Source organism: Pristis pectinata, chromosome 21 (genome assembly GCF_009764475.1).
Source record: "Pristis pectinata isolate sPriPec2 chromosome 21, sPriPec2.1.pri, whole genome shotgun sequence".
Classification (NCBI taxonomy): domain Eukaryota; kingdom Metazoa; phylum Chordata; class Chondrichthyes; order Rhinopristiformes; family Pristidae; genus Pristis; species Pristis pectinata.
This window is the reverse complement of record NC_067425.1, coordinates 13351616-13376553: the sequence shown is the minus strand read 5'-3', so window position 1 is coordinate 13376553 and position 24938 is coordinate 13351616. Positions and strand designations below refer to the sequence as shown.

At 37.5% G+C, this 24938-nt stretch overlaps 1 protein-coding gene across 3 annotated transcripts in view; it reads right to left on the bottom strand.

The window, feature by feature from the left end:
• Positions 1-24938, bottom strand: part of gosr1 (golgi SNAP receptor complex member 1) — an 81336-nt gene that overhangs the window by 53795 nt on the left and 2603 nt on the right. For 2 of the 3 annotated variants that reach the window (XM_052035416.1, XM_052035418.1), the window contains exons 2-6: positions 18804-18924; positions 14705-14792; positions 12397-12504; positions 5434-5525; positions 4744-4818 (exon numbers count right to left, since the gene is read on the bottom strand). In XM_052035416.1, coding sequence (XP_051891376.1) covers positions 4744-4818; positions 5434-5525; positions 12397-12504; positions 14705-14792; positions 18804-18924 — 484 coding nt within the window. The remainder of the gene's footprint in view (positions 1-4743; positions 4819-5433; positions 5526-12396; positions 12505-14704; positions 14793-18803; positions 18925-24938) is intronic. The other variant, XM_052035417.1, reaches the window with a different exon arrangement.

The window sequence follows — 24938 nt, the reverse complement described above, 5'->3', positions numbered from 1 at the left end:
ATTTCACTCTGGGGAAAAAGACTCCATCTACCCCATCTGTGCCTCTCATAATTTTATATATGATCAGGTCATCCCTCAACCTCCGACCCTCCAGAGAAAACAATCAGAGTTTGTCCAATCTTTCCTCATCTCTATACACTCCAATCCAGGCAACATCCAGGTGAAATTCTTCTGCAGCTTCTCCAAAGCCTCCACATCCTTCCTATAGTGCGGCCACCAGGACTACACAAAATACTCTAAATGTGGCTTAGCCAAAGTTTTATACAGCTGCAAGATGATATCCCAACTTTTGTACTCAATAGCCTGACCCATGAAGGCAAGCACTTGGTAAACTTTCTTAACCTTCTATCCATTTGTCTTGCTACATCCAGGGAGCTATGGACTTGCACCCCAAGGTCCTTCCGTATATCAATGCTACAGAGTGCCCTGCCAATTACTGTTCAGTTTGCTTTTGCATTTGACATCTCAAAACGCGCCATCTCACATTTGTCCGGATGAAACTCCATCTGCTATTTCTCAGTCCAAATCTACAACTGATCTGCATCTTGCTGTATCCTTTGACAACCCTCCTCACTATCCAAAACTCCACCAATTTTCATGTCAACTTTGTGAATAAAATCAGCTACAGAAACAGCAACCTGCATTTTGTTTTGCTATTACTTATGCACTTTGTACAATAAAAACTTGCATTTTTAAAAAAGGATGAAAAGTACATGCTTCCCTGAAGACATGAAATGTCATTAACAGAAATGTATGTGACTAAATGAACAAATGAAGACCTTAACATTCCTGAAACTGGTCATTATTTTTCATGTTTAAATCAACATTAGAATTTAGTCAAAAGTACATGTGATGTAAAATACAAAGCTACCCATGGTGTCAACATAGGCATAAGGGCGTTCCACCCTCTGCAATCAGTGAATAAATGCGACTTCCAATGAGTTTCAGGACAGACTGCAGTTATGAAAACTGCTTAGCCTTGCCTCACCAAGCAGCTGTCAAGTGGATGGGCAGAACAGCCAGAGGTTCACACAGCAGTTTAAAACAAAAGGTACATGAATTAATTGACTTCTAAAAATCTTCAGACAGTAAATTGGAGAATGACTAGACAACTTTCTTGCTTGATCCCAGATTCCTTGATTTGACTAGTGTGCAAATATTGGTTGATCACAGCCTTGGATATGCTCAACAGTTGAACATGCAAAAGGTCTCTGGGATAGAGAATTCCAAAGATTTACAATCCTGAGGGAAGAAGTTTCTCCTCATATCCATCTTTAAAGTCATTCCCTTATTTCAAAACATTACTTTATAATTCTAGATTCTCCACCTGGAAATAAACCACCTGGAAATTTCCTGTCAGTTCCTCTTGGAACTTGTATGAAACCACGTTCTATACTTCTATACTCCAATGAGTAAAGGACGACCCCACTGAATGATCTTTTTTTTTTGCACTAGTTGGTTTAAATAGTGAGTGGATTCAGGAATGCTGGTAAGGAGTACCAGAATATTCAAGAATGGAAGTAATAAAAAAAATACAAATGAAAGACTTTAAATGATGGGGAGCTAAAGTAGAATCACAGCTGAGAAATGTTGCAGACAGACCAAAAAGCCTTGTTAATGGATAAAATATGAACCAGATTCAAATAAAGCACCAAATTAAGCACATTTTGCTCAATCTGAGAACAAACATCAAGGGTGGGGACTGGGGAAATAGTATCAAAATGTTAAGTGTAAGGATTCATCATCCCTGAAAATGGTTTTGACATCTAGGATTCAATCAGACTGGGCATTTGTCACCACCAAAGCACATGCAAGATCAAGTGTTAAAGATAGAATGGCAATACTGCTTATAGTCAGTGCATTATGTAAACTGGTAACGATAAGCATATAAATGAGCAAAAGGAAGACAGGAATTAAACCTAGAGAGATTCCCAAGATTATGTGGGAAAGGGAAGAATATATCACTACAGAAAGATAACAAAAGTTGTTTCACAGAAAATGATTGTATAGCAATTTAGAAAGATAAAATGATCAACCCTGAAGATATGGAGAATAGATAAGATATCCTTATTAGCCACGTGTACATTGAAACACACAGTGAAATACATCTTCTGCGTACAGTGTTGTGGGGGCAGCCTGTGTTGCCACGCTTCTGGCGCCAACAGAGCATGCCCACAACTTCCTAACCCATATGTCTTTGGAATGTGGGAGGAAACCGGAACACCCGCAGGAAACACATGCAGACACAAGGAGAACGTACAAACTCCTTACAGACAGTGGCCGGAATTGAACCTGGGTCAATAATGTTACACTAACTGCTATACTATCGTGAATATCAAACAGCATTTCATACTAGAGGTTACAAAGAGTGATATTTATAGAGCAGTCTCCATTGTACAAAATAGGGGAAATGAGACTAGAACAGCTTAAAATATGATGCTGCTGGAGAGAGACTACAGAATCCAGTAGTAACAATTACTCTGGGAAATATGGAAAGGTAGTTTGAGATGGGATACCAGTTTCTCCACCTGCAAATGACCATCCTTTCCTCTCATTATTCAGTGGTCTTGAGACCACTATGAACCCTATCACCAATGGGGCTTAATTGCTCCTGCCCCAAATACCTGTGTGGTCACATTTCAGCAAAGAAAATTATCCCCATTAATTTTCTAATTCTAACCTCATCCTGCTTAACTTCAATGACTGCACAGAAGCCTTCGCATCTCCCCCTTGATTTTTTTTATTTCCATATTTATCCATCATCCATTTAGATACTGGACAAATTTAGCCCCTCACTCCCATCTAGGTATAGAGGCTACCATCACTGCAATCTTGAAAGCACTGAGCAACTGACCATATTGCTTTTTTTTTTCCCCCTCAGGCTTTCACCTAATACAAGTATATGCAACAAACTGCAAGAACATATGATCCGGATGACAGAATTGATGGTTTTGTGACCAAGTTTACGGATGATACAAAGATAGGTGGAGGGGTAGGTAGAGCTGAGGAAGCAGGGAGTCTGCAGAAGGACTTGGACAGATTGGGAGTATGGACAAAGAAGTGGCAAATGGAATACAGCACAGGAACTGTATAGTCGTGCACTTTGGTAGAAGGAATAAAGGCGTAGACTATTTTCTAAACGGGGAGAGAATTCAGAAATTGGAGGTGCAAAGGGACTTGGGAGTCCTAGTGCAGGATTCCCTAAAAGTTAACTTGCAGGTTGAGTCTGTAATAGGAAGACAAATGTAACGTTAGCATTCATTTTAAGAGGACTAGAATATAAAAGCAAGGATGTAATGCTGAGGCTTTATAAGGCACTGGTCAGACCACATTTAGAGTATTGAGAGCAGTTTTGGGGCCCATATCTAAGGAAGAATGTGCTGGCATTGGAGAGGGTCCAGAAGTTTTTGAGAATGATCCCAGGAATGAAAGGGTTAGCATGCAAGGAGCATTTTGATGGCTCTGGGCCTGTACTCGCTGAAGTTTAGAAGGATGAGGGGGGAATCTCATTGAAATCTACTGAATATTGAAAGGCCTGGATAGAGTGATGTGGAGAGGATGTTTCCAGTAGTGGGAGAGTCTAAGACCAGAGGGCACAGCCTCAGAATAAAAGGACATCCCTTCAGAACAGAGATGAAGAGGAATTTCTTCAGCCAGAGGGTAGTGAATCTGTGGAATTCATTGCCACAGACAGCTGTGGAGGCCAAGTCATTGGGTATATTTAAAGCAGAGGTTGATGGGTTCTTGATTAGTAAGGGTGTCAAAGGTTACAGGGAGAAGGCAGGAGTATGGGGTTGAGAGAGAAAAATAAATCAGCCATGATCGAATGGCGGAGCAAACTCGATCAGCTGAATGGCCTAGTTCTGCTCCTATGTCTTATGGTCTTATGTACCTAGGTTAATATTCCACCATGGATTCAAAATAAATTTACTTCTCTAATTTGCAAAGCTTTTAAGTTAATATGCCAAAATATTAAGCAGAGGTCTAAAATGAAAATAAGTTCATCATTTTGTTTCAATCTGAAAACACTTTAGGCTTTCCCCCTTATGTAGAATTTTTTTGACTAACATACATTTTTCTTCTAAGTGCTCATTAAGGAAGAGGTCATTGGACAGTTCCGTCATAATTTCAAATAGAAAATTGTAATATTTCCCCCATATGCCATCTTTTAAAATGGAATCAATTAGAGATTAAATCTGTCCACTTAACTATACAAGATACTACTTAATTTCATTATAAAACACTCAACTGCATTCCATAAAGCAGAACAGTATTAAACATAAGCCGCCAACATGGGCAAAAAAACATGAGAAGTCATAAATTTTATATATATGTATCCAAATAATAAAATTCCAAAATATAGACTCTCCATACACATTGTTAAAACCAGTGAAAATGAACCAGTGGTTCATGCACATTGAAATAACATGAAGGTAACTGCACAATCATTAATCCATTTATATGCATATTTCCACTTACAAAAGGGCACCATGCTTTTGGAACACAAACAGTCCCTGCTGTGATTGACCTGTGGCCTTAAGGCTGTCACAAAGTACTCAAGCTTTTTGCTGTTTACAACATATGAACCCAATGATTACCTTGCAATTACCATTCTCTTCCGCACCGTATTTCCATCAATGCTTTGCTTTGTTTTCTTGACTTCTTTCAATGTTCACTTTCAGTTAACATACCAAAATCCATTCGTACTACAGCCAGTTGAAAAAACAGGAATATAAAACTTACTTTCGAAGATGTTCATGTTCTTTCAGAAACAGTTCTGTTCTTCTGTTGTTAACTCCTGATCCACTTTTGTAAGATCTGAAGTTAAAATATAAAGACTTTATTAAATTGCCAATGTAAATGACAAGAGTATTACTCTGGCTCTACAGGCATGCATGTAACACTTCGTAAATATTTACGTGCCAAACTCAATTCTACTTTTCAGTTTGGTTAAGTGACTACTAATCAAAGTTTTTTTTGAAAAAATTAATCTAGCATGAAACTAAAGGCACTAAGATACAATTTCTACTTCCGCAAAAGCTTTTATTCCATGTAAATAAATGTTTTGATGCTCAAAAAAACATGCATTTTTTCATGGTTGGGCATCAGCAGTTTTGTTTTTGAAATTCACTGCACTGCACAGATGAATTTTAAGATCAACTTAAAAGAGAAAATAAATTGATAATTTGCATTTGTTTATTGTTAATCTAAGACAATACTACTCACATCATGTTTGCTAAATAAAGTCTTATCTCAATTAATATGAAACAAAAAGTATCTTTTTGATGAATACATTTTTCAAATAGCTATCACAATGTTAGTTTGGATCCAATAAGCTATTAATACTAAAGTTCAGCAAAATATATAATAAATAATAAAAAGTTCACAAATTATTTCAAAAATGATCACGCTGAGCAACAATTGCTTGCTTACTCAATATCTTTCCGAACTGATCCCAACAAGTCCTCTCGTTCTCTGATTGCAATAAAGTTTGCTTTGGTTTTATTAAATTCATGTGTATAGTCCTGCAAAGAAAGAAAATCAAAACTATGAAACCGTTAGAGCTATACATGCAGCAGTACTTTCTTCTGCAGCATAACTTCTCCGAGAACAAACATACATTAGGAATTGGAAAATCCACATTATTTGGCATACCCTGGAAATTAAAGCCCTAAGAATCCATCTGCACAACAGCTCTTCTTCAAATCCAACTACTGTACTCAACAGCTTTTGAAGGTAAATATGGCGGTCTGTAAGTGCTAAATTATTCTGAGGTAGAAGTGATGCTCCCATATTGGGTTTTGTCAACAACAAAAAAAGTCACTGCTGGCAATGCTGGATTATGCCATCAGATCCTTTACATTGTCTAACACCTGCTTAAAGCTGCCTCTATTCAGATTCCCCTGAATGTAATGAGGCTCTTTTACCTTTAGTTTATGAGTATTTGACAACAGCCCTACTTTGTCAGTCACTTAATAATACGATGGCTCAGAGGCCTATATCTCCTGCACATTGTGGCTATCCATTCAGGATGTTGATCATTTCACGTGCGCATTAATAACCTGCATGGCTACTGCTGTGAAAAAACTGGCAGCCATTAATGGGATGAAAATAATTTCTTCTTGCACAAAGATGAAACAGTGTGGTTTTCATTACATCCCTTTCGCCAAAGTCACAGCTGGCTGTGCCAACTGTAATGTATTATGAAAATATAAAAAAGGCCTACTTAAAATTTTATCTATTTGCAATAATGTTACTTTCAATCTGACAGAAAAGATGATCAGGAGAAATTTTATCTATTTGCAATAATGTTATTTTCAATCTGACAGAAAAGATGATCAGGAGAAAGGGGCAGTAGAAATTGCAGTTAATATTTGACAACAGCCTTTTCTCCTGAACACTACTATTCTCCCATAATAATATTACAACCCAGTCAATTAATTTTATATATTCAGAACCAGCACATTAAAAAGAATTACCTTAGTTCTTTTTTTAAAAGCAGAGGCTGCAATGATTAGGTAATGAAAATGCAGTGTACATTCTTCTTCACTGGCATAAAATTAATCAACATCATTTTGCACATTATACTTCAAGAAAAAATAACTGAAATAAGCCAAAATGGATGCCTACGTGTCTCTTGAAAAGTAACTGAAAGGATCCTGGCAATGTATCTTAACACAGAAGGCAAGGCTTTGTATCAGAATCATTAGCAATGTTGAAGAAATATCTTCAACATTGCTAATATTCAATCTTGATCTCTGGTGCTGAATGTATAGAGTTTGTACACCTTCTCTGTGACCATGTGGGTTTCCTCTGGGTGCTCTGGTTTCCTCCCACATTCCAAAGTGCAGGACTCAATGGGCGGAAGACCTGTTTTTATGCTGTCTCTCTCTGTGACTGCAATAACCAATTGAATTGGGTTGAAAAATTATCAGCAAAGACCAGAGCATTAGCAAATGAACTAGCTTAGCACTTTGATTGAGGGGATATACTTCCAACAGAGGGAATATGTATTCAATACAAAAGTCATAATCAATGCCTAAACTACATTTTTTAAACTGTTCCATGGAAATAATTTTAATTAATTACTCTTTCAAACACATTCACACTCACTGATTCTCTGAATGTTATCTAATTAGCCGCATGCCTAGTTTTACTCTTTGGATAACTCCCTTCTCAAAAGTTTTCTTACGATCTTTAGTAGTTTTGGCGATAGACTGGCTCTTGTGACTGCATTTTTAAATCTCATGAATTCCTGTATACATTACAAATAAAAAATTATGTCCATCAGTTATTGCTGATGAACCTACTCAGCACAAGTACACATTTCTAAAGCACACTGAATTATGGTCCATGGACAGATTTAATTTCTTAAAGCTGCAGAGAACATTAACTCAGTCATAATTAACTATGAATTTAAAATCTACCAAACTGGAACCACCAGCAGAAACATGATTATCTACTTGTTTTCACATACAAAGGCAATTTCATAGTACAATCTACCACATCACAAGAATAATCAACATTATTCTTGGCCTAAGTATATAGTTCTTAGTTGCACAACAGAAAAGACAAATTCCTACAGCATAAAATTAAAGGTGGCATATTCCCACACTGGAGATATAATTCTAAATCAATCAAGTTGCTGCCTTAAAGAAGGTAAAGCAATGACTGAAACTAGACTGCAATGCTTAGATCAATAGAGTCGAAGATTTGCAAATTATGTTAAAAACCAAAAAACAACATTGGCTGGTTAAGCATTTGAGTCATTCATTAAGCTCAAGGCTTTGTCCCATTTCCCTCAATAGCTTTGATTAACAGAAATCTATCTCACATTTAAAATTAAAAATTAACAAGCATCAATTGTTGTTTAGGAAGAAAGTGCAAAACTTCCACCGCTCTTGCATTGAAGTGTTTAACTTCACTTTCATTTTTAGGCCATGCTGTCTTGTATAGGTGCCCTGCTCAGTGCAATATTAGTTCTTTTTTTCAGCTCAAGTGCAGTACAAAATTCACAACAAATCTCTGCTTTCTCCTCCATTTTCCAACCTGGTCAATGAAAAACCCTATTGATTTGGTCCTTCATTGGCTTCCAGCAAAAACTACTCATCCTTCTAAGAGAAAAAGTAAAATGTTCTGCACCAGCCTCAGAACTAATGAATTAACTGTTCTCATTTTAAAGTTTAAACTACCACACTACTGACAAGGTCAATGTTCAGACGGACTCAAAAAACTGTGATGGGCAAGTAGAATAATTTAAGATATTTCGTAAATGAAAATATAGTTAAGAGGAAATAGTCTTACATATCGAGAATGCCAATCAGACACTTTGTTTCTCTGGTTTATTGTTGAGCCTGCAGGGTATTTCCAGCACTTTGTTTTGTTTTAAATCAACTAATGATTTTAGCTATTCACATATTACCAAATAGTGGCAAGAAAAATATTTCTAAATGTATGAGGAGTCTGACACTATATACTGTAGTGGACATTCAGAAAATATTTAATATAACCCAAAATATCCAGAATTTAATATAAAATAACCTGAATCCCATATTCCATGAGGAGAGATTTTAAATTTTAATAAAGACTTCATGTTAAAGTAGGATTCAAATACTCTTACAATTATTTTTCTTTTTTTTAAAATTATTATATTCCCACCTTCTTGGTTATTTGCATTACTCAATTGTAATTATTGGCTAATTCAAGCTTTTCAGCCCAAAATGTTATTAGTAGATCACTTGCCAGATTTCAAGCACAGCAGATCTTTTGCCTGGGTGATGGTGACAAGGTGGACCTCATGACTGGTCTCAAGAGGATGGTCCATCAAAATGCTTCCCAATCTAGTTTGTACACCCAGAATTCCAAAGTTATTAAAACTATTTCATGCAGAAACATTTCTGCAAACGTTTCAGCAAACAGCCTCCCTTTTGGCTGCAAGGGCAGAAAAAAAAACTGGTCCATCAACGCTCAAAAGGGGTTCCTGAACCTTTCCTGTAAGTATTCTGTACTTCTCCTCCCCAACTTGTTATTATTTTCAAATTCAATAAAGCTTAAACAGTTTAACAATTCAGTCACAAATCAAACTGATTAAAACTTTGACTTGTTGTTTACTTCAACACAGAGAATATGCAAAACAAAATCCTATGATCATCCCGCAAAGTCACTGAACTTTCCACTGATGGGAACAGTGCAAAATTCATGAGTTACTTTTGTTACCCTGAACTTGGCAACGGCCATCCTCAAGCAAAAGGTCAGAAACGTTCCTGGTCTGCCTCTCATCACGATCATAGGCGTCAAGTATTATAGCATTGCTCCATTTCACCATGTCAGCTCTTGACTTGCTGAGTTGGGAATAAAACTAATTTAGGGTCTTCCAGGATTCCCATTTCTCAGCAGGAAGCTGCTCATTCACCCTAATACTACCCCATTGTCAAGCTCACTGAATTGTGCCTGCTATATTCCTTGCAAATGGTTTTATGTGTAGTGCTGGTTACATGTGTTATCACAAACTGCCCTGTGCAACTTCAGGTATTTTTCAGCAATGGCAGGACCAGGTGAAGTGCATTTGGCAGTCCCCTTTCACTACTTGCTTTCACCTTGGCTGACCACAGCACTTGATGTCTGGCTTCTATTCCAGCAAAAACATACATGTGTTTGGACAATCATTGGCTTAAGGCACCCAGTAACGATTCTGCACCGTTGACTTCTATTGTGTGGCCCATGTGTTCCCACCGGAGTGGCATAGCGCAGATGCAGAGGTTTCAATCATGGATGGGTCAACGCCCATTTGGGGACTGCAAGCTCTTTGATGTCGGTGCATTAAAGGGTGGCACAGCTAGTAGAGCCACTGCCTCACAGCACCAGAGACATGGGTTCAATCTTGACCTTGGGTGCCGTCTGCATAGAATTTGTACGCTCTCTCTGTTGCCATGTGGGTTTCCTCCAGGCACGCCAGTTTCCTCTCACATCACAAAGAAGAATGGGTTGGTAGGGTAACTGGCCACAGTAAATTGCCCCTAGGGTGTAGGTAAGTGGAAGAATCTGGGGGGAATTGATGAAAATATACAGAGAATAAAGGATGGAATTAATGTAAGATTGGTGTAAATGGGTGTCTGGTGACTGGTGCCGACTTGCTGGGCCGAAGCATCTGCTTCCATGCTGCATCTCTCTATGACTCTATGATTAACTTTGCAAAGATAGGAGTCCCTTCTGGCTGACAAGCCTTCTGCAAGTAAAAAATTCCTTTCTACAATTGTTAATAAAATTGCAGACACCTTCATTAAATTTTATTATCTTTCCCAATAGAGCATCAAAAGCTATGATATTTTATTTGGAACTACCATTCTGTTAAATTGAAATTATAACAACTAGATAACCCACAGTTTTACAAAAGAATGAGGCACATTATTTTCAAGTTTATTTTAATGGATTTTCACTGCATTCTCACAACAGTCCTTAATTAAAATGCAAGAAGTTCATTTTCAGGGAAGCTATTATTCAACAGCTTTCAATCACCTTAAACTTTCTGCGGAGGTTGACAATTATACATCCAACCGAGATATTTATCACTCACTTAACAACTTGGACTGCAATTTATCTTCATTTATATATAGTGATGATCTGATCTTTCAACATTATCACTGCACTTTCAGCTTTGTCAATTAGCAAATATTTGATGGAAATTAATGGTTTCTTCCATCACTTTCACTTTATTTTGTGGAGACAATATTTCAGAAGCTATTCTACCAATATCGACTTACTGTGTATGCAATTTTGTTCAAAACATTCTAATTAAAAAAATGAGCTATATCATAAAAGAACTATGATGAAGCCTAGATCCATTTAATAAACTTTCAGATGGAATAACAATTATAAGCTGCATAAAACTTTAGTTAGGTCACATTTGGAGTATTGCATGCAGTTCTGGTCACCACACTATAGGAAGGATGTCGTGGCTTTGGAGAGGGTGCAGAAAAGGTTCACCAGGATGTTGCCTGGATTGGAGTGTATTAGCTATGATAAATTGGATAAACTTGGATCATTTTCGCGGGAGCATCGGGAGCTGAGGAGCGACCTGATACAAGTACATAAAGTTATAAGAGGATAGATAGGGTAGATAGTCAGAGGCTTTTCCCCAGGGTTGAAAGATCGAATGCTAGAGGGCATAGATTCAAAATGACAGGGGGAAAGTTTAAAGGAGACGTGCAAGGGAAGCTTTTTACACTGAGAGTGGTAGCGTTTGGAATGCATTGCCAGGGGAGGTGGTGGAAACAAATATGATAGCAATGTTTAAGAGGCATATAGATAGATACATGAATAGAGGGATACAGACCACATGCAGGCAGATGGGATTAGTTTAGTTTGGCAGATATGGTGGGCCGAAGGGCCGTACCTATGCTGTTCTGTTCTATGTTCTAAATAGAATATGAATTTAGAACTTAATTCATACTTGACAGGAGTCAATTTTTTTTTAAAGAAAGTAATTTTAACCCAAAAATTTGGTCAGTTCCTTGGAGGAAGACTTGCTTCCACTCCAATCCTGTAGATTTTGAAATGACTAAAGTATTCTCAGTTGGATTCAAAGACTCTGGCACTGATGAGACAGGTGAAGTTTCAAGGGGCAGGTATCAGGGTTGTTGGTCCTTTCACTTTCAGCCTTGGTCCCTATGTGTTCCTGGAGAACTCAAAGTGCCTGGCGATTTCCTAGATTTTAGGCCAGGGATTCCCATGAGTTAGTGAGAATGTAACAGTTTTTCCCAAAGAGGATTTGAAAAAGCTCTTAAAGCTCACCTGGAAATTGTGCGCCAAGATAGAGCACAGAGTATTTGCTTCTGAAGTCAGTACTGGGTATGTAAATGATGTGACCCACCCATTTAAACTGATTGAGATGTTCAGTACAATATTAGGAATGTTGACCTGTGAGAGGACACTGACATTGGTTCACCTACCCTGTCAGTGGATTTGGACCATTTTGTAGAAGCAGCACTTCCAGGTGTCCACTGTAAGGGCAGGGATCACCGTCACTAGGTTGTCATGGAAAATGATGTCAGGTTTGAGGTCCTGATGTGCAAACACTTGACCTTGGGCAACTAAAGTCTGTATAGGTGCACCAGAGGCTGTGATGGAGGATAGTTGGGATGGCTGTGCATTAGGATAGTTTGATGAAGAACCCATGTCTTCTGAATGTTTAGCACAAGGTCCATCCTCTTGTATGCTTTGGTGACTGAATCAACAAAGGTTTGGAATTTGGCGTACAATTGTGCACATTTCTACTTTGAAGGAAAAAAACATTATCGGAAGGAGAGAAAATAATGCAATTACGTCACAAAGGTCTGGCAATGAAATACCTATACAAAAACATTGCCAGAATAAAGCTTATTTATTGAAGATTCTTACCTGCAAAATATCTCTGTGCCGTTGTAGTGTGTGCATGAGTGCTGCATTTAATGATGTAACGCCAGGTGTTGAAGTGTATTCTGCCATTTTGTCATTAACTCCTGTGAGCTAGAGACAAATATAAATAAAACATTGAAATTTGTACACACAAAAAAAAGCACAAAATTACAGAATTCCTTATCACTACATATTTTTTCCATTTTTTAAAAAACTTTCATTTTCCTCTAAGCATTTAATATAGTACACGACTTCTGCTGCTAAAAAGAGAGACAAGTAATATTCTTCCAAATTTCCCACTGATGCTAAAAATGACATTTAGAGGCTATTCCACTATACAAAGTCAGATGCAAATTTGAATTTTCATTGTGGCTGTTCTGATAGAGGGATGAGCTCAGAAAGGTTAAATACCTCTCAGTGGAGTACAAAACAAAATCAAGCAGTAAACACATATTCTCAGTGCTGAACCACTCATGGACATTTTCTTATGGTCTGCTCAATGTGGCATTCCAAGTCCTCATCTGTGTGGTTACTGAAAGCTGGGAGAAAGTGGGCTTCATAACCTCAGAGACACGTAGGACACAATGGAAATAAATTTAGTCAATTCCTTATCACCTTCAGCAACTCTCAACTAATTCTGTATAGTTCTTCCACATAGATTATGACAACTAAATGAACATTCAAATTAATTCTATCCTGAAGTATCAGTTTGGTCCATTTGATAGCTTTCTTATTGTGCAATCCGAATACGGTTCAGGACATAGAACTCAGCTGAAATCTCAAAACATGGCACGCTGCATTTTCAAAAGGGCAGTAAAGAGATAGAAAAATTATATTCATCTGCATGTAGGATATCCTACAACAGTATTCCAAGCAGGATTTTCTTTCTTTCCCTAGTAATAAAGACAGATCACATGCTTATTGATCTATTTTATTGTATGTAGGAAACTCCTTGTACAAAATGGTTAAGAATGTATAAAATTTTTATTAATTGTGGATTTTTTTGTGAGGTAACATGGTTCTGCATAAATACAGTTTCTTTTAGTTTGGATTTTCTGTAATGGTCTGATTGTCATACATAACACACAAGGATAAAATATCTCCTCAGTACTTATAACGATATTGAAGTGCATTCAAATGAATATGCATGGTATAATTAAGGACTATTGTATTCAGAGCAATGAACTGGGAACAGCAGGGTGCAGAAATATTGTAAACTGCATAGCAAAGCAATTTTAGAAATGTTTGAAACCTTCTGACCTTGTGTTTTATTTTAAGTCATTTATTCAAATCATTACAACTCTACAGGAAAGCTTTGACCTTTCTTATTAAAGAGACTAACAGATTAAAAAATTCTTATAGCTACCAGATTACATAAAAGAATTGCTGATAATGCACTACCATAACATCATCTGGTACTTATTTCTCCGGCAGCAAGTGCAGAATCATTACACAAGCCAAATTATATTTGATGAAATCAATTCCAATCACTTACAGCAGTGTGATCTCCAGGCATGATTAATGGGAGTTACCTAATCATCTTCAGTTAGACCACAAATAGTAGGATCATTATATGCAGACAATAAATGTGTGGGTTTCTTGTTAATGCAATGATTAACAAGGAAAGCAGAGAAACAATTGGATTTGGATCTCTGGGATGCCTTGACACCACAGAGGCTCTGGAGAAATACAGCTGCACAACCTACAATGCAGTTAAGCTGTTTCAATCATCTTAATTGCTGGCAATCACTTCTGGAATTACGTGAGGACTGTGCAACAATACAGCAAGCAGCTCTACAAATTATACTGTGTCAATACTTTCATTATTTTAGCTATTTTTGCCAAAACATCCCTAGTCTAATTATTGAAATATTTCTGAGCCATTTCATAAATTTCATATTTTAAAAATTGAAAGGTTGATAAAACAAATGTCATATGCTGTAACTTAATGGTGCAAGTTGGCAGGCATTGAAAGGCAGCCTGCAGAGACATGGAGCAGCAGGTGAATGAACCAAAGACTGCTGCAAGCATTTTGAACACTGTAAAAATCTTCATTGTACGGTATCTGCTTCTGCTTCTGAGATTTGGGGTGAAGAAATGGTAGAGAAAAATCCATGTAATAAACGAAAATGGGAATGACGTTAAAAAGGTATCCAGAGGAGAATAGAGGCTTCTAAAAATGTGGAAAGACAAAGCAAGGTAGCTCAATTTAGGAACAGTTCAGAGCTCTCAGTAATTGCTAGTGGTAGATAGGGAAACATTATCATGGCAAACACTATCATAGCAATTATTGACATAGCTTCAGCTTCACCTTGGCTAACAGTTGTTCAATTTCCACAGCCATTGTTTCAAACATTCTATCTTGGCTCGATCCATTAAGAAGCGGCGTCGTATCAGAGCTAGAAAGTTGGAAAGAAAAGGGCAATAAACCAGCAGAATAATACAAAGTAAAAGTTAACCATATAATAATTGATTTACTGTGAAGTTAAATAATTTCATTAATCCACCCAAGTATGTGAATAGCCAAAATAACTTTGTTAACATCAATCTGGAGTCAAAACATCCTTTATCAATTTTAAAGACGTTTTGCATGGGATGAGTATTTTAAGGATATTAAATGAAATGTTTGACCATTGGCAAAAATGGCATAATTTTTCTGGTTTTGGAAATCAATACTCTCATCTAACTTTATTTTTGTTAAATGGTTAAATTAAGCAAACATGAGTCTAGTCTATTTGGCAAAGGAATGCAAGCAGTTAAGGTTATAAGTACTGTTAAAGAAGACCTCTTAAATTTCAAAACAATCAAGCAACACACATTTAATTTTTGAGGGCCTAGCTATAGCCAATTGGATGCTTACCAAGAAATGATCAATTATTTTCAACTTATGCTGCTACCTTCAGAAACAATAAGGGACAGCTTCCAAAGTAGTCAGATTGAAGCAAGTTAAGATTGAAATAGGACAATTTTTAAACTTGCCTCACATAGAAATTTTACTTAAAAGAAGAAAACATCAAATATCACCATGAGGTATTTCCTAAAAGTTCTATAAGGCATGCAAGTACACAAAAACTAACTAACTTCATGCAACCTGCAGTCATATTACCATTACCAAACTCCCTCATCTTCAAAATCTGGGGTATGAAATGTCATTATTGACCAGAGACTGAATTAGACCAGAGACACAAATACTAGCAAACACGTGGTTTTTGAGAAAGAGAAAACAGAATTATAAACCACGAAGTAAATATGATATATACTGTAGGGAAAATGCTAGAATCCATTAAGGACCTGGACAAAGTGGTCTGCTTCACTGGTACTCCACCCACCAGTTTAAATATTTATTTCTTCTCTCACTCAGGATAACATGGCTGCAATGCTCACTACCTACAGGATGTTATACAGCACCTGCCAATGAATCTTTGGTAGTATGGATGTCAACCTGACCTGGTATTTGAATGTTCCTACAGCTGTTAGATCCTCTGCAGTAATGAATAACCTGCACACATGTATATTAAATTTCAATCTATTTCAGTTAAAGAGAAACTTCAAAGTCGGTGTGCCAAGGAAGTACAATAGTATACTTTCTTCAATGCAATTTCTCAGGTCTTGCATCAGCCAAAATGTGGAAACAAAGATATTACAAAATATTTGCAGAAGAATCTTCCAAAACAAAATTCATCTCAGAATTTTACCTTGCCATATATACTGTACCTAGTGATCTCATCAAATTCTATGCTATTAATTACTAACAGCATTTAAAGAGTTACCTGGTGCCAGGTTATCTGGAAATAGTACAAAAACTCACCTTGCACCAAATCATAAACAAAATACACAATTTTTGAAAGAAGAAAAATAACAGGATATTGGGGTAGGGCAGAAGAATAGAGTTATGTGGACAATCCAGGGGCATCTATGTTAATATTTACTCAAAAGAATTTAACACAAAACAATTTCTTCAACATATGTTTTCAGGAATCTGATTTTGCTGTGCAATCATTAATATAGTCCAACAGAACTGAAGCTGTAGAGAGCTGAAGCCTTAGGAGCTAACAGATGTACAGCAAATATGTTGGCATTTTCTGGAAACTGCAGGCATATCCTGTTGAGAGAAGATGCTGGACATTACACACATTATAAGAAAGTGCTATTAAGCATAAAGAAATAATTTCACACCTGTATCAAAGGATGCTGAACTCAACTGAAATTCTGACGGTTAAAATGAAAACCTGGGCCAGATTTTGCCGGGGAAAGAACAGCCATAATTAATATCTCTACTTTCCACACCCAATGTCTTCCTGCTCACAGCATCCGGGACTTCAACAGGAAGGCCAGAGGATGGTAGGGCTTCCAAAGGCTTCCTGCTCTCTCTGATGAGCAGAGAAAGACCTCATGGCACTTTTTCCAAAGGATCACAAGGATTTGTCTTACAATATTCACTGCTTTTTAATGGGATCTTGTTTTGGGCAAGTTGACTATAAAAATGCAGCTCTTTAAAGCACATGACTGGTTGAAAGTCTTCTTGGGAAGCCCTAGAAGGGATGTACAATGCACAATGTAAATGCAAGCCTCTTCTTTTCAGTAAAGGAAATGGAAATAATTCTAAATTAGTCTGTGAAGGGGGATTGGGTTTGAAGTTTGGAGGCAAAATCTCAGGAAACAGTAAAGTTTGCTGGAAAGAACAAATATGCTCATTAAAACACCAATGGATAAAACAATCAATATTAGAGTCAGATTTTTTTTTTAAATACTGTTGGTCTCTACAACTTAATGTGAACAAATCATTCCCTTTGAGAGGAGGATGCAAAAGATTTTCATCGAGTAACAAAATTCTTCTGTTCCCTTTTTCTAAATATACCATTTTACTGGAATCAGATACCTACAAATTGTCACCTTATAAGAAATCTACTAACACCCATCCCATTTCCAAATCTAATCTCCTCCGTGTCCAAATTATTGCTTATTTTATTTCAATAATCTACCATGCGAGGCCATAATGATGCCTCTGCTCTCTAGAGTTCTCCAAGTTATTGGTTGGGAAGCAGAGTGACAGGCTGAACAGTTACCTTGCATCACTATAGCTGGGGAGAGAAACTGGACTTTTGTTGTATAGAAATTACCAATATGCTTTTAAAATGCATTGTAATAATACTGAACACCTGTATTGTTTGTGGGATGACTAATAAAAAAGGCCAAAATTTTAAGCATATAAAAGTAACAAACTACATAAAAATACTGTCATTAAATGCATCATACTGATTGCTAACATTTTCCCAGATTTCACAATGCAATTCTCTAACTGAACTTTACTAGGTTCCCACACATAATACAAAGGGCTGAAAAACTTCCAGTTATCAAAGTGACAGAAAACCAGTTCACACACAGTCTAGAAAATAAATACAAAAATTGGATGTAGTCCAATGATATAAACCTACGTAAGAGTAACTGCTAGGAAACAACCAGGTAATGGCCACAGGGAATCAAAAAAATGCTGTATGGCATCAAATGATCACTGATTAAATAAGCTGTAATGATATTTCTTCTAATGTAGTCTTCCTTCCCCTGCAACTCATATTTCCTATGTGTCAAAACAGAATCAATTCACCCAAATATTGAAATTGTGAACTGAGGCCACCAACATTTGTCACTTAAAATTTAAAAACTATACACGTTTCCTAAGTGGATTAGGTGGTTATCACTACCCGAGCTTCAATGTCTAGGATGGACATGGACTGATTAGTTTCAAACAAGGCAGAGTTATACTAAAGTATTAGACGATTCTCACTACTAAAGGGAGAAATGGCAATTGGCTGAACTGGGAGAAAAAAATGTTTTTATTTTCTAGGGTACACTGATCTTATTAAGCAGCTTTTAGAAGGTGTTAATACCCGATACAAAAATATAGAATTTATGCCAATGTAGCACAATAGTACATAGTGATAAAAGCAGATTCCAATTGCTCAGAGATACTGCAAATCAAAACTATCAATAGAAATTAAATTTGGGCATCTTTTGCTATAATTCTTAAACCAAAAGACCAATGTTCAAAAATGCAATCTCTTTTTTTATGTCTCACTGATTTGTGACAATAAGAGTAATCTGTAATGCAAGAACACTTACAAATTAAATGAAGATGTTTGATTAAAATATTAGACAATAAACATATCAGTAGGACAGAAAATACTTTTCCATTTCCTGCTGTTTTTCTTGCAGCAACTTAAGATTTATAGCAATCAACAGAAATGGATCAAACCTTAAAATTATGATCTAGTCTTCAGTATAACAATGATAAAACATTAATAGTTGTATGATTTCAGAAAATCCATGAATATCTCAGTGGTCTGAAAACACAGATTTTTTTTGAAGGTTCAGGAAAAGACAATAAAATTAAAAGGACTGCTGTGTAGTACCTATACCTGTCGCGACGCCCATCTCTTGTAGTGGCACCACTGTAGCTTGTGCAGAGCTTGCTGAATGATACCAATTTCAAATCAAGTTCATTTTCCAGTTGCCGGGCCTGCTTCCGCAAGTCTGTACATGGAAACAAACCAAAAACGTTAGCAATTTTCTAAATGCTACCAAGATGAACATGTAAGAAGATAGATTAGATCTTATAATTCTAGGTTCCCCAGAAGTTATCCTCAGTGATTATAACACAACCAATACATGGACTGTGAACAGTGTTGAATGAAAACAATTTTCTAATCCTTATTTCTTTGCAGTTTACCACTAATCACACATGATATTCATGTAAATTTCAGTTGATTTAAAGTTTTCCCTCCAGATTGCTGCTGAAGTTCCTCAACCAATTGGAGTACACAACTGGTTCTTAAAGATTCCAGGGGTTTAGTTTTCATTATTCTAGTTATCCAATAACTTACATCTATATAGCGCATTTCCCACATTATTTCATAAGTAACTATAGTTTTGGGTAGTGAGAATCTGGAAGTGAGGGTAGTGAGTACCTGGAATCAGGTGCCAGAGAAAGTGGTCGAGGGGAGTACAATTACAACGTTTAAGAGGCATTTGGATAGGTACATGGAGTGGAGGGACTTGGAGGGTTATGGATCGAATGCAGGCAACTGGGACTAGCAGGGAGGATGCTGTGGTCAGCACAGACCAGTTGGACCAAAGGGCCTGTTTCCGTGCTGTATTACTCTATGACTTTATATGCTTTTGAAGCTCTCTAACAATAAAACATGACAGCCAATAAAACTGTCCCACAAAAAATATGAGATAAGTGGCCAACTGACCAAGGGAATAAATGTTATCAAAGGACTGGGAAACTACCAAGTGCATCAAAGAGTGACAACCTCCCAAGCGGTTCAGTGGGTCTCAATTTAACATCTCATCCTGAAGACTGCATCTCTGACTATGCAGTAACTCCTCAATATTGCATTGAACTTCTCAATACTTACTACTTTGAATTGTGGTTCCCTTCAGATCACACCTTAAAGAATAAACAATTTCTTCAAACTTTCTTTATTAACTGGAATGTCAAAGTTTCCAGTTCAGCCTTGAGCTTCTTATGTACTTCCTCAAATACTTTCATGTTGGTCTGAACACTTGGTTACAAGTTTTTTGACCAGGGAATTTGCAAGCTTTGATGACAGTTCAAAATAACTGAAGATTATTTTACAATGAATTAAATAGTACAAAAGATCCCATGGGGAGGAGGGGGGTTTGCATTTTAAAAGGATATGAAAGGGAAAGCACATTTTGTACCTATGCTGGCCAAATCATCTCACCTGCTTTAAATTTCACTGATGGAAGCCAAACTAGCATTATTTCCTTGACTCTATTGCCTCAAAGGTAAAACGCAATCAGAACAACAACAATTTTAACTGCATAGCGAAAGCACTAGCATCAATGAAAATCTTTTTTTGCATTTTAGCACACATTATTTGCATTAATATTTCCAACAAAATCCTGAAAAGGCTAATTGTCATGGATTTATAGCAACAGCAAAAATTGTCAAAATCACAAAGAGGCTTATTGTCATGGATATTACTTGATGGCACCCTGTAGCTGTAACAATATGCCATTTTATATCAAGCATCACAGAGTCATAGAAAAAGACCCTTTGGTTCACCAGGTTTATGCCGATCATCAAGTACCCATCTCTACTTATCCCATATACAACTTTTAGTTAGTAACATTTTATGCCTTGGAGATTCAAGTGCTCCTTTAGATACTTAAATACAGAGAGAGTACCTGCCTCCACAACTCACTCAGGCAGTGCTTTCCAGATTCAAATCCACTCTCTGGGTGAAAAAAAAAGTTCCTTAGATCTCCTCTAACCTCTTACCTTAAACCTAGTTTTAGAAATCTCTGCCACAGGGAAAGGTTTCTTACTACCTCAGTCAGGTACTCCCCTCAGCCTCCTCCACTCCAACAAAAATAAACCCAGCCTATCCAGTTCCTCCATAAAACTTCAACCAATTAAGTCTTACAGTGAAGTTCTGAGGAACAGACTGCTCTCAATTTCCCTTAACAATACTAACATACATCTAACAGAACTGCACCATACTTCAACCACTGAAACTGCTAATCTATAACAAAGCATATTCCATGACATTAAGAAAGCATATATAAATCAATATAAACACACGCTCATGATCTCCACTTGCACATTACATTGACCTCGGAATATCTTTAAAGCAGTCAATTCATGGTTCAGACAATCCTTAATTCATAAACGTGCAACATGTGCAAGCCTATGTTCTCTTTTAATGCCTTTCAATGGTCATTAAAAAACAGGAACACTCCAGTGCCAGCGCTCTCAACTCATTTCAGAAGCAGCCTTTTTATTCCAGGCATTCTTACGCAAACCAGAACTATAAAGATAATCTTATGACTAAGATGGCAGACAGTTTAGTTCACAGCTACAATACGTTCAACACACATGTCCATAAGTTATCAAAATAAGATATTGCTTCAGGTTAGAATGTTAGCAGATCATAAAACTCTTATTTTCTAATACTTATCAAAATGGTCACAAACTTGCAGTGATCAAGGAAACCTGCACAAGTTAATACAAATGCTCCTGCATTTACGATCCACCAGCTGGAAACTTTTTTTTCAGATACTGAAAGACATTCTTCACACTTTCAGTATTTGCTTCTTCTATTGAAATATTATATATGTAATTGCCTTGTACTTCATCAGAACCTTTGGCATTAGAGACCTACCAAGTAATTCACTTGCAAAGTGTTCCACTCAGCAACCCACAACATTTCCTATCCGTTTTAATTAGCATAAAGAGCAACCAGCAAAAAGGTATGGTAGCCTTGGGGGGGGAAAAAGCAAAATTTTCGACAACTTTACTTGAAGGAAGCTGCTCATTTTAAAAAATGCACTGAGCCTCATGAAAACTGCACATCAAACTGATATAATTGACAACAGGTTTTGAATATTTCTGTGAAAGATTGCAGATTCAAAAGCAACCCACAGGATAGTCACAGGCAGATACACAGCACAGGAAAAGGCCCTTCGGCCCACCGGGTCCATGCCAACCATCAACCACCTACTTACACTAATCCTACATTAATCCCATTTTTTTAATTCCCCCCACATACCTATCAGCTCCTCCTCAGATTCTACCACTAAGTGGAAAGATAAAAGGCAACACACACCACACCTGAGATGACAATTTAGAAAAGGCGCATATTCAGCAAACTAGTAACAGGAAAACTAAAAATTACTATTGTTCTGGGGAGACAGTTAACTTCTTATGGACATCTTGGCAAATCCTTGGAGAAGGAGGATGTTCTCTTTTACAGTGAACTTAATTAAAATTAAGCTAGTCTGTGTGCCCTACAGTGGTTAAGGAGATGAATCTTCAAAGTGCAAATCTATAGACAGACAACGTAGACATTGATCAAGACTTGGAAGTGCTAGCTGTCTTTCCTTTTCCCTTTCTTTTCTCTTCCCCTCCCCCACCTAAATAGAGATTAATTTCATAGCCAAGTTCATCGAAATGGGGAGATCTCTCAAATGGACATGACTATCAAAGTGATTTCTATTTTGCTTCAATATCCCCACTTTCAATATTAACCTGATTTCTTTTCCCCTCCAAGAGATGCTTTCACAGTGTTTTTGTAACGTATCCCTTGACTGAACTGGGAATATAAAAGCTTATTTGAGAAGACGTTCAACAGAGAGAGTGACCAGCCCAGCATAACTGAGCTGTTCAATAATCTCGATCTCTATACTTGTAGTGTTGGCTTTGGACTGGGCAGAGTGATAGATGTGCTGGCATCTGTCACACATCATACCCTGGACTTCAAACAGGTCTGTACAAGTCCTGGACTTATTTCCGAAATGTTAGCCATGGCCAGCATGATCCAACCCATTCAATCTAGTCTTCCACATTGACATTTTTTTTCTTACATAATTAATTACCTGTACTATTCAAATTTTGTGATGTTCCAACAAAAAAATAATTATTCAAGTTTTTTCTTCTAATCTCTATTCTCACTAAGAATCCCAGTAGTGGTTGAAAAGCACATTATCAATTCCTTATGACATGACCTTCCTAGGAGGATGTACCTGCATTTCCTATCAATTGTCCTTTTCTGCACCTCTGTCATTGGTCTCTTGTTTGATGTTGCGAACATCACAAGATTTTCCTGGACTGGTTCTATCTGCCTTTACTACTGTCATGGAAAATGTCAATCTTCTCTCAAGTGCTTGAATGTTCAACCTTTAATTAGTCAGGTGACTGTCTTCCAGACAGGGGCTTTCAAGAACCTTTTCTCCTTACCAATGTTACAGGCCATAGTTAGTTGGTCCTAAAACTCACTGGTTCTTCTCAGATAACTGCTCCACAGTAGAATGCTGTGTTAACAACCCCAGTCACTTCCTAAACATCATTGCCATGTCTTTGCAATGGGAAATCACGATCTATTCCTCGAACCTGGTTTCTTTTTGGTAAACAATACCTGCAATAGATCATGCAGTTCATTTATTGTGCCATTTATTGAGGTGTACAAAATATTAAGAGGAATAGACAGAGTTGACAGCCAGTGCCTCTTTCCCAGGGCACCAATGCTCAATACAAGAGGGTATGGCTTTAAAGTAATGGGTGGGAAGTTCAAGGGAGATATCAGAGGAAGGCTTTTTACCCAGAGGTTGGTTGGGGCATGGAATGCGCTGCCTGGGGCAGTGGTAGAAGCAGGTACATTGGTCAAATTCAAGAGATTGCTAGATAGGCATATGGAGGAATTTAAAATAGAGGGATATGTGGGAGTAAGGGATTAGTCTTAGGTGAGGTTTAAAGGTCAGCACAACATTGTGGGCCGAAGGGCCTGTATTGTGCTGTACTGTTCTATGTTCTTTCTGTCAACAGATCTGGGAAATTAATTCCTTCTCCATATATCTGCTTCCTGACAGTTCTTTCATCACCCCTTATCTCCCCATTCTACAGGAATCAAATTGTGAGCTCTTCGCTCACCATGAGGTATTCAGCTCCTGAATACTATGTCACAAGCTTCCAATTTTCATTTGGTCAGAGCTCCAGCACTGAACATTACATCCCTTTCTCACTGCCTCCTTTTCTGAGCATTTCCCCCCATTGAGTACCGATGTTCCCTTCTGGGTACATTCACCATGAGTTTCAATCTGCTTCTTGAACCACATTGACTCCATCTTGTCCTTCCTCTGTTCTGGAGTTCAATACAGATATTGTCCTCTGTCCACGTTCCCCTTGATTTAGTCTACAATCTTCATCAATCCCCCTCAGTCACTGTGAACTATGACACTTGAGATCAGCTGGTTACACACAATAAGCCCAGCAAGCAAGCCCATTTAATTTCCCTTCCAGTATTACCCATTATGGCTAGAATTTACCCAAACAAGATATAATAACTGTTTTCAAACTGAAATAAATGGAAAAGGAGGTAGGCAGTATCGATGCGGTGTGTGTGTGTGCAGTTTGTGTGTGTCTTGTGTGTGTGTGTGTCATGTGTGTGTGTGTGTGTGTGTGTGTGTGTGTGTGCGAGCGATGCACACACATATCCACTTAATATTTTAGCTATCAATACTACAAGGTATTTGGCTGTTATAAATGTTTATCTTGAGCACCATCATGATGTAATTCAACCCCAGCTGCATAAACAACAGAAGCTACAACTCGAGCCATTAGGATACATCTAGGGTATTCCTAGAGAGCTGCCAGAACCAGTATTTAATTGCCCATACCTTGAGGTGGTGGTGGTGAGCTGTCTTCTTGAACAGCTGCATCCTTGAGTTGTGCGTATACCCACAATACTTTCAGGGAGACAGTTCCAGGATCTTGACCCGTGACAGCAAAGGGACAATATTTCTAAGTCAGGATGGTGTATGGCTTGGAGGGCAGTTTCCAGGTGGTGCTCCCAGACTTTCGTTACCCTTGTCCTTCTAGTTGGTAGAGGTCATGGGTTTGGAAGGTGCTGTCTGAGGAATGTTGGTGAGTTGCTACTGTGCATCAGTAGTGGAATGAGAGAACAGTTGTGGAGGGGGTACCTATCAATTAGGCTGCTATGTCCTGTATGATGGTTGCACAC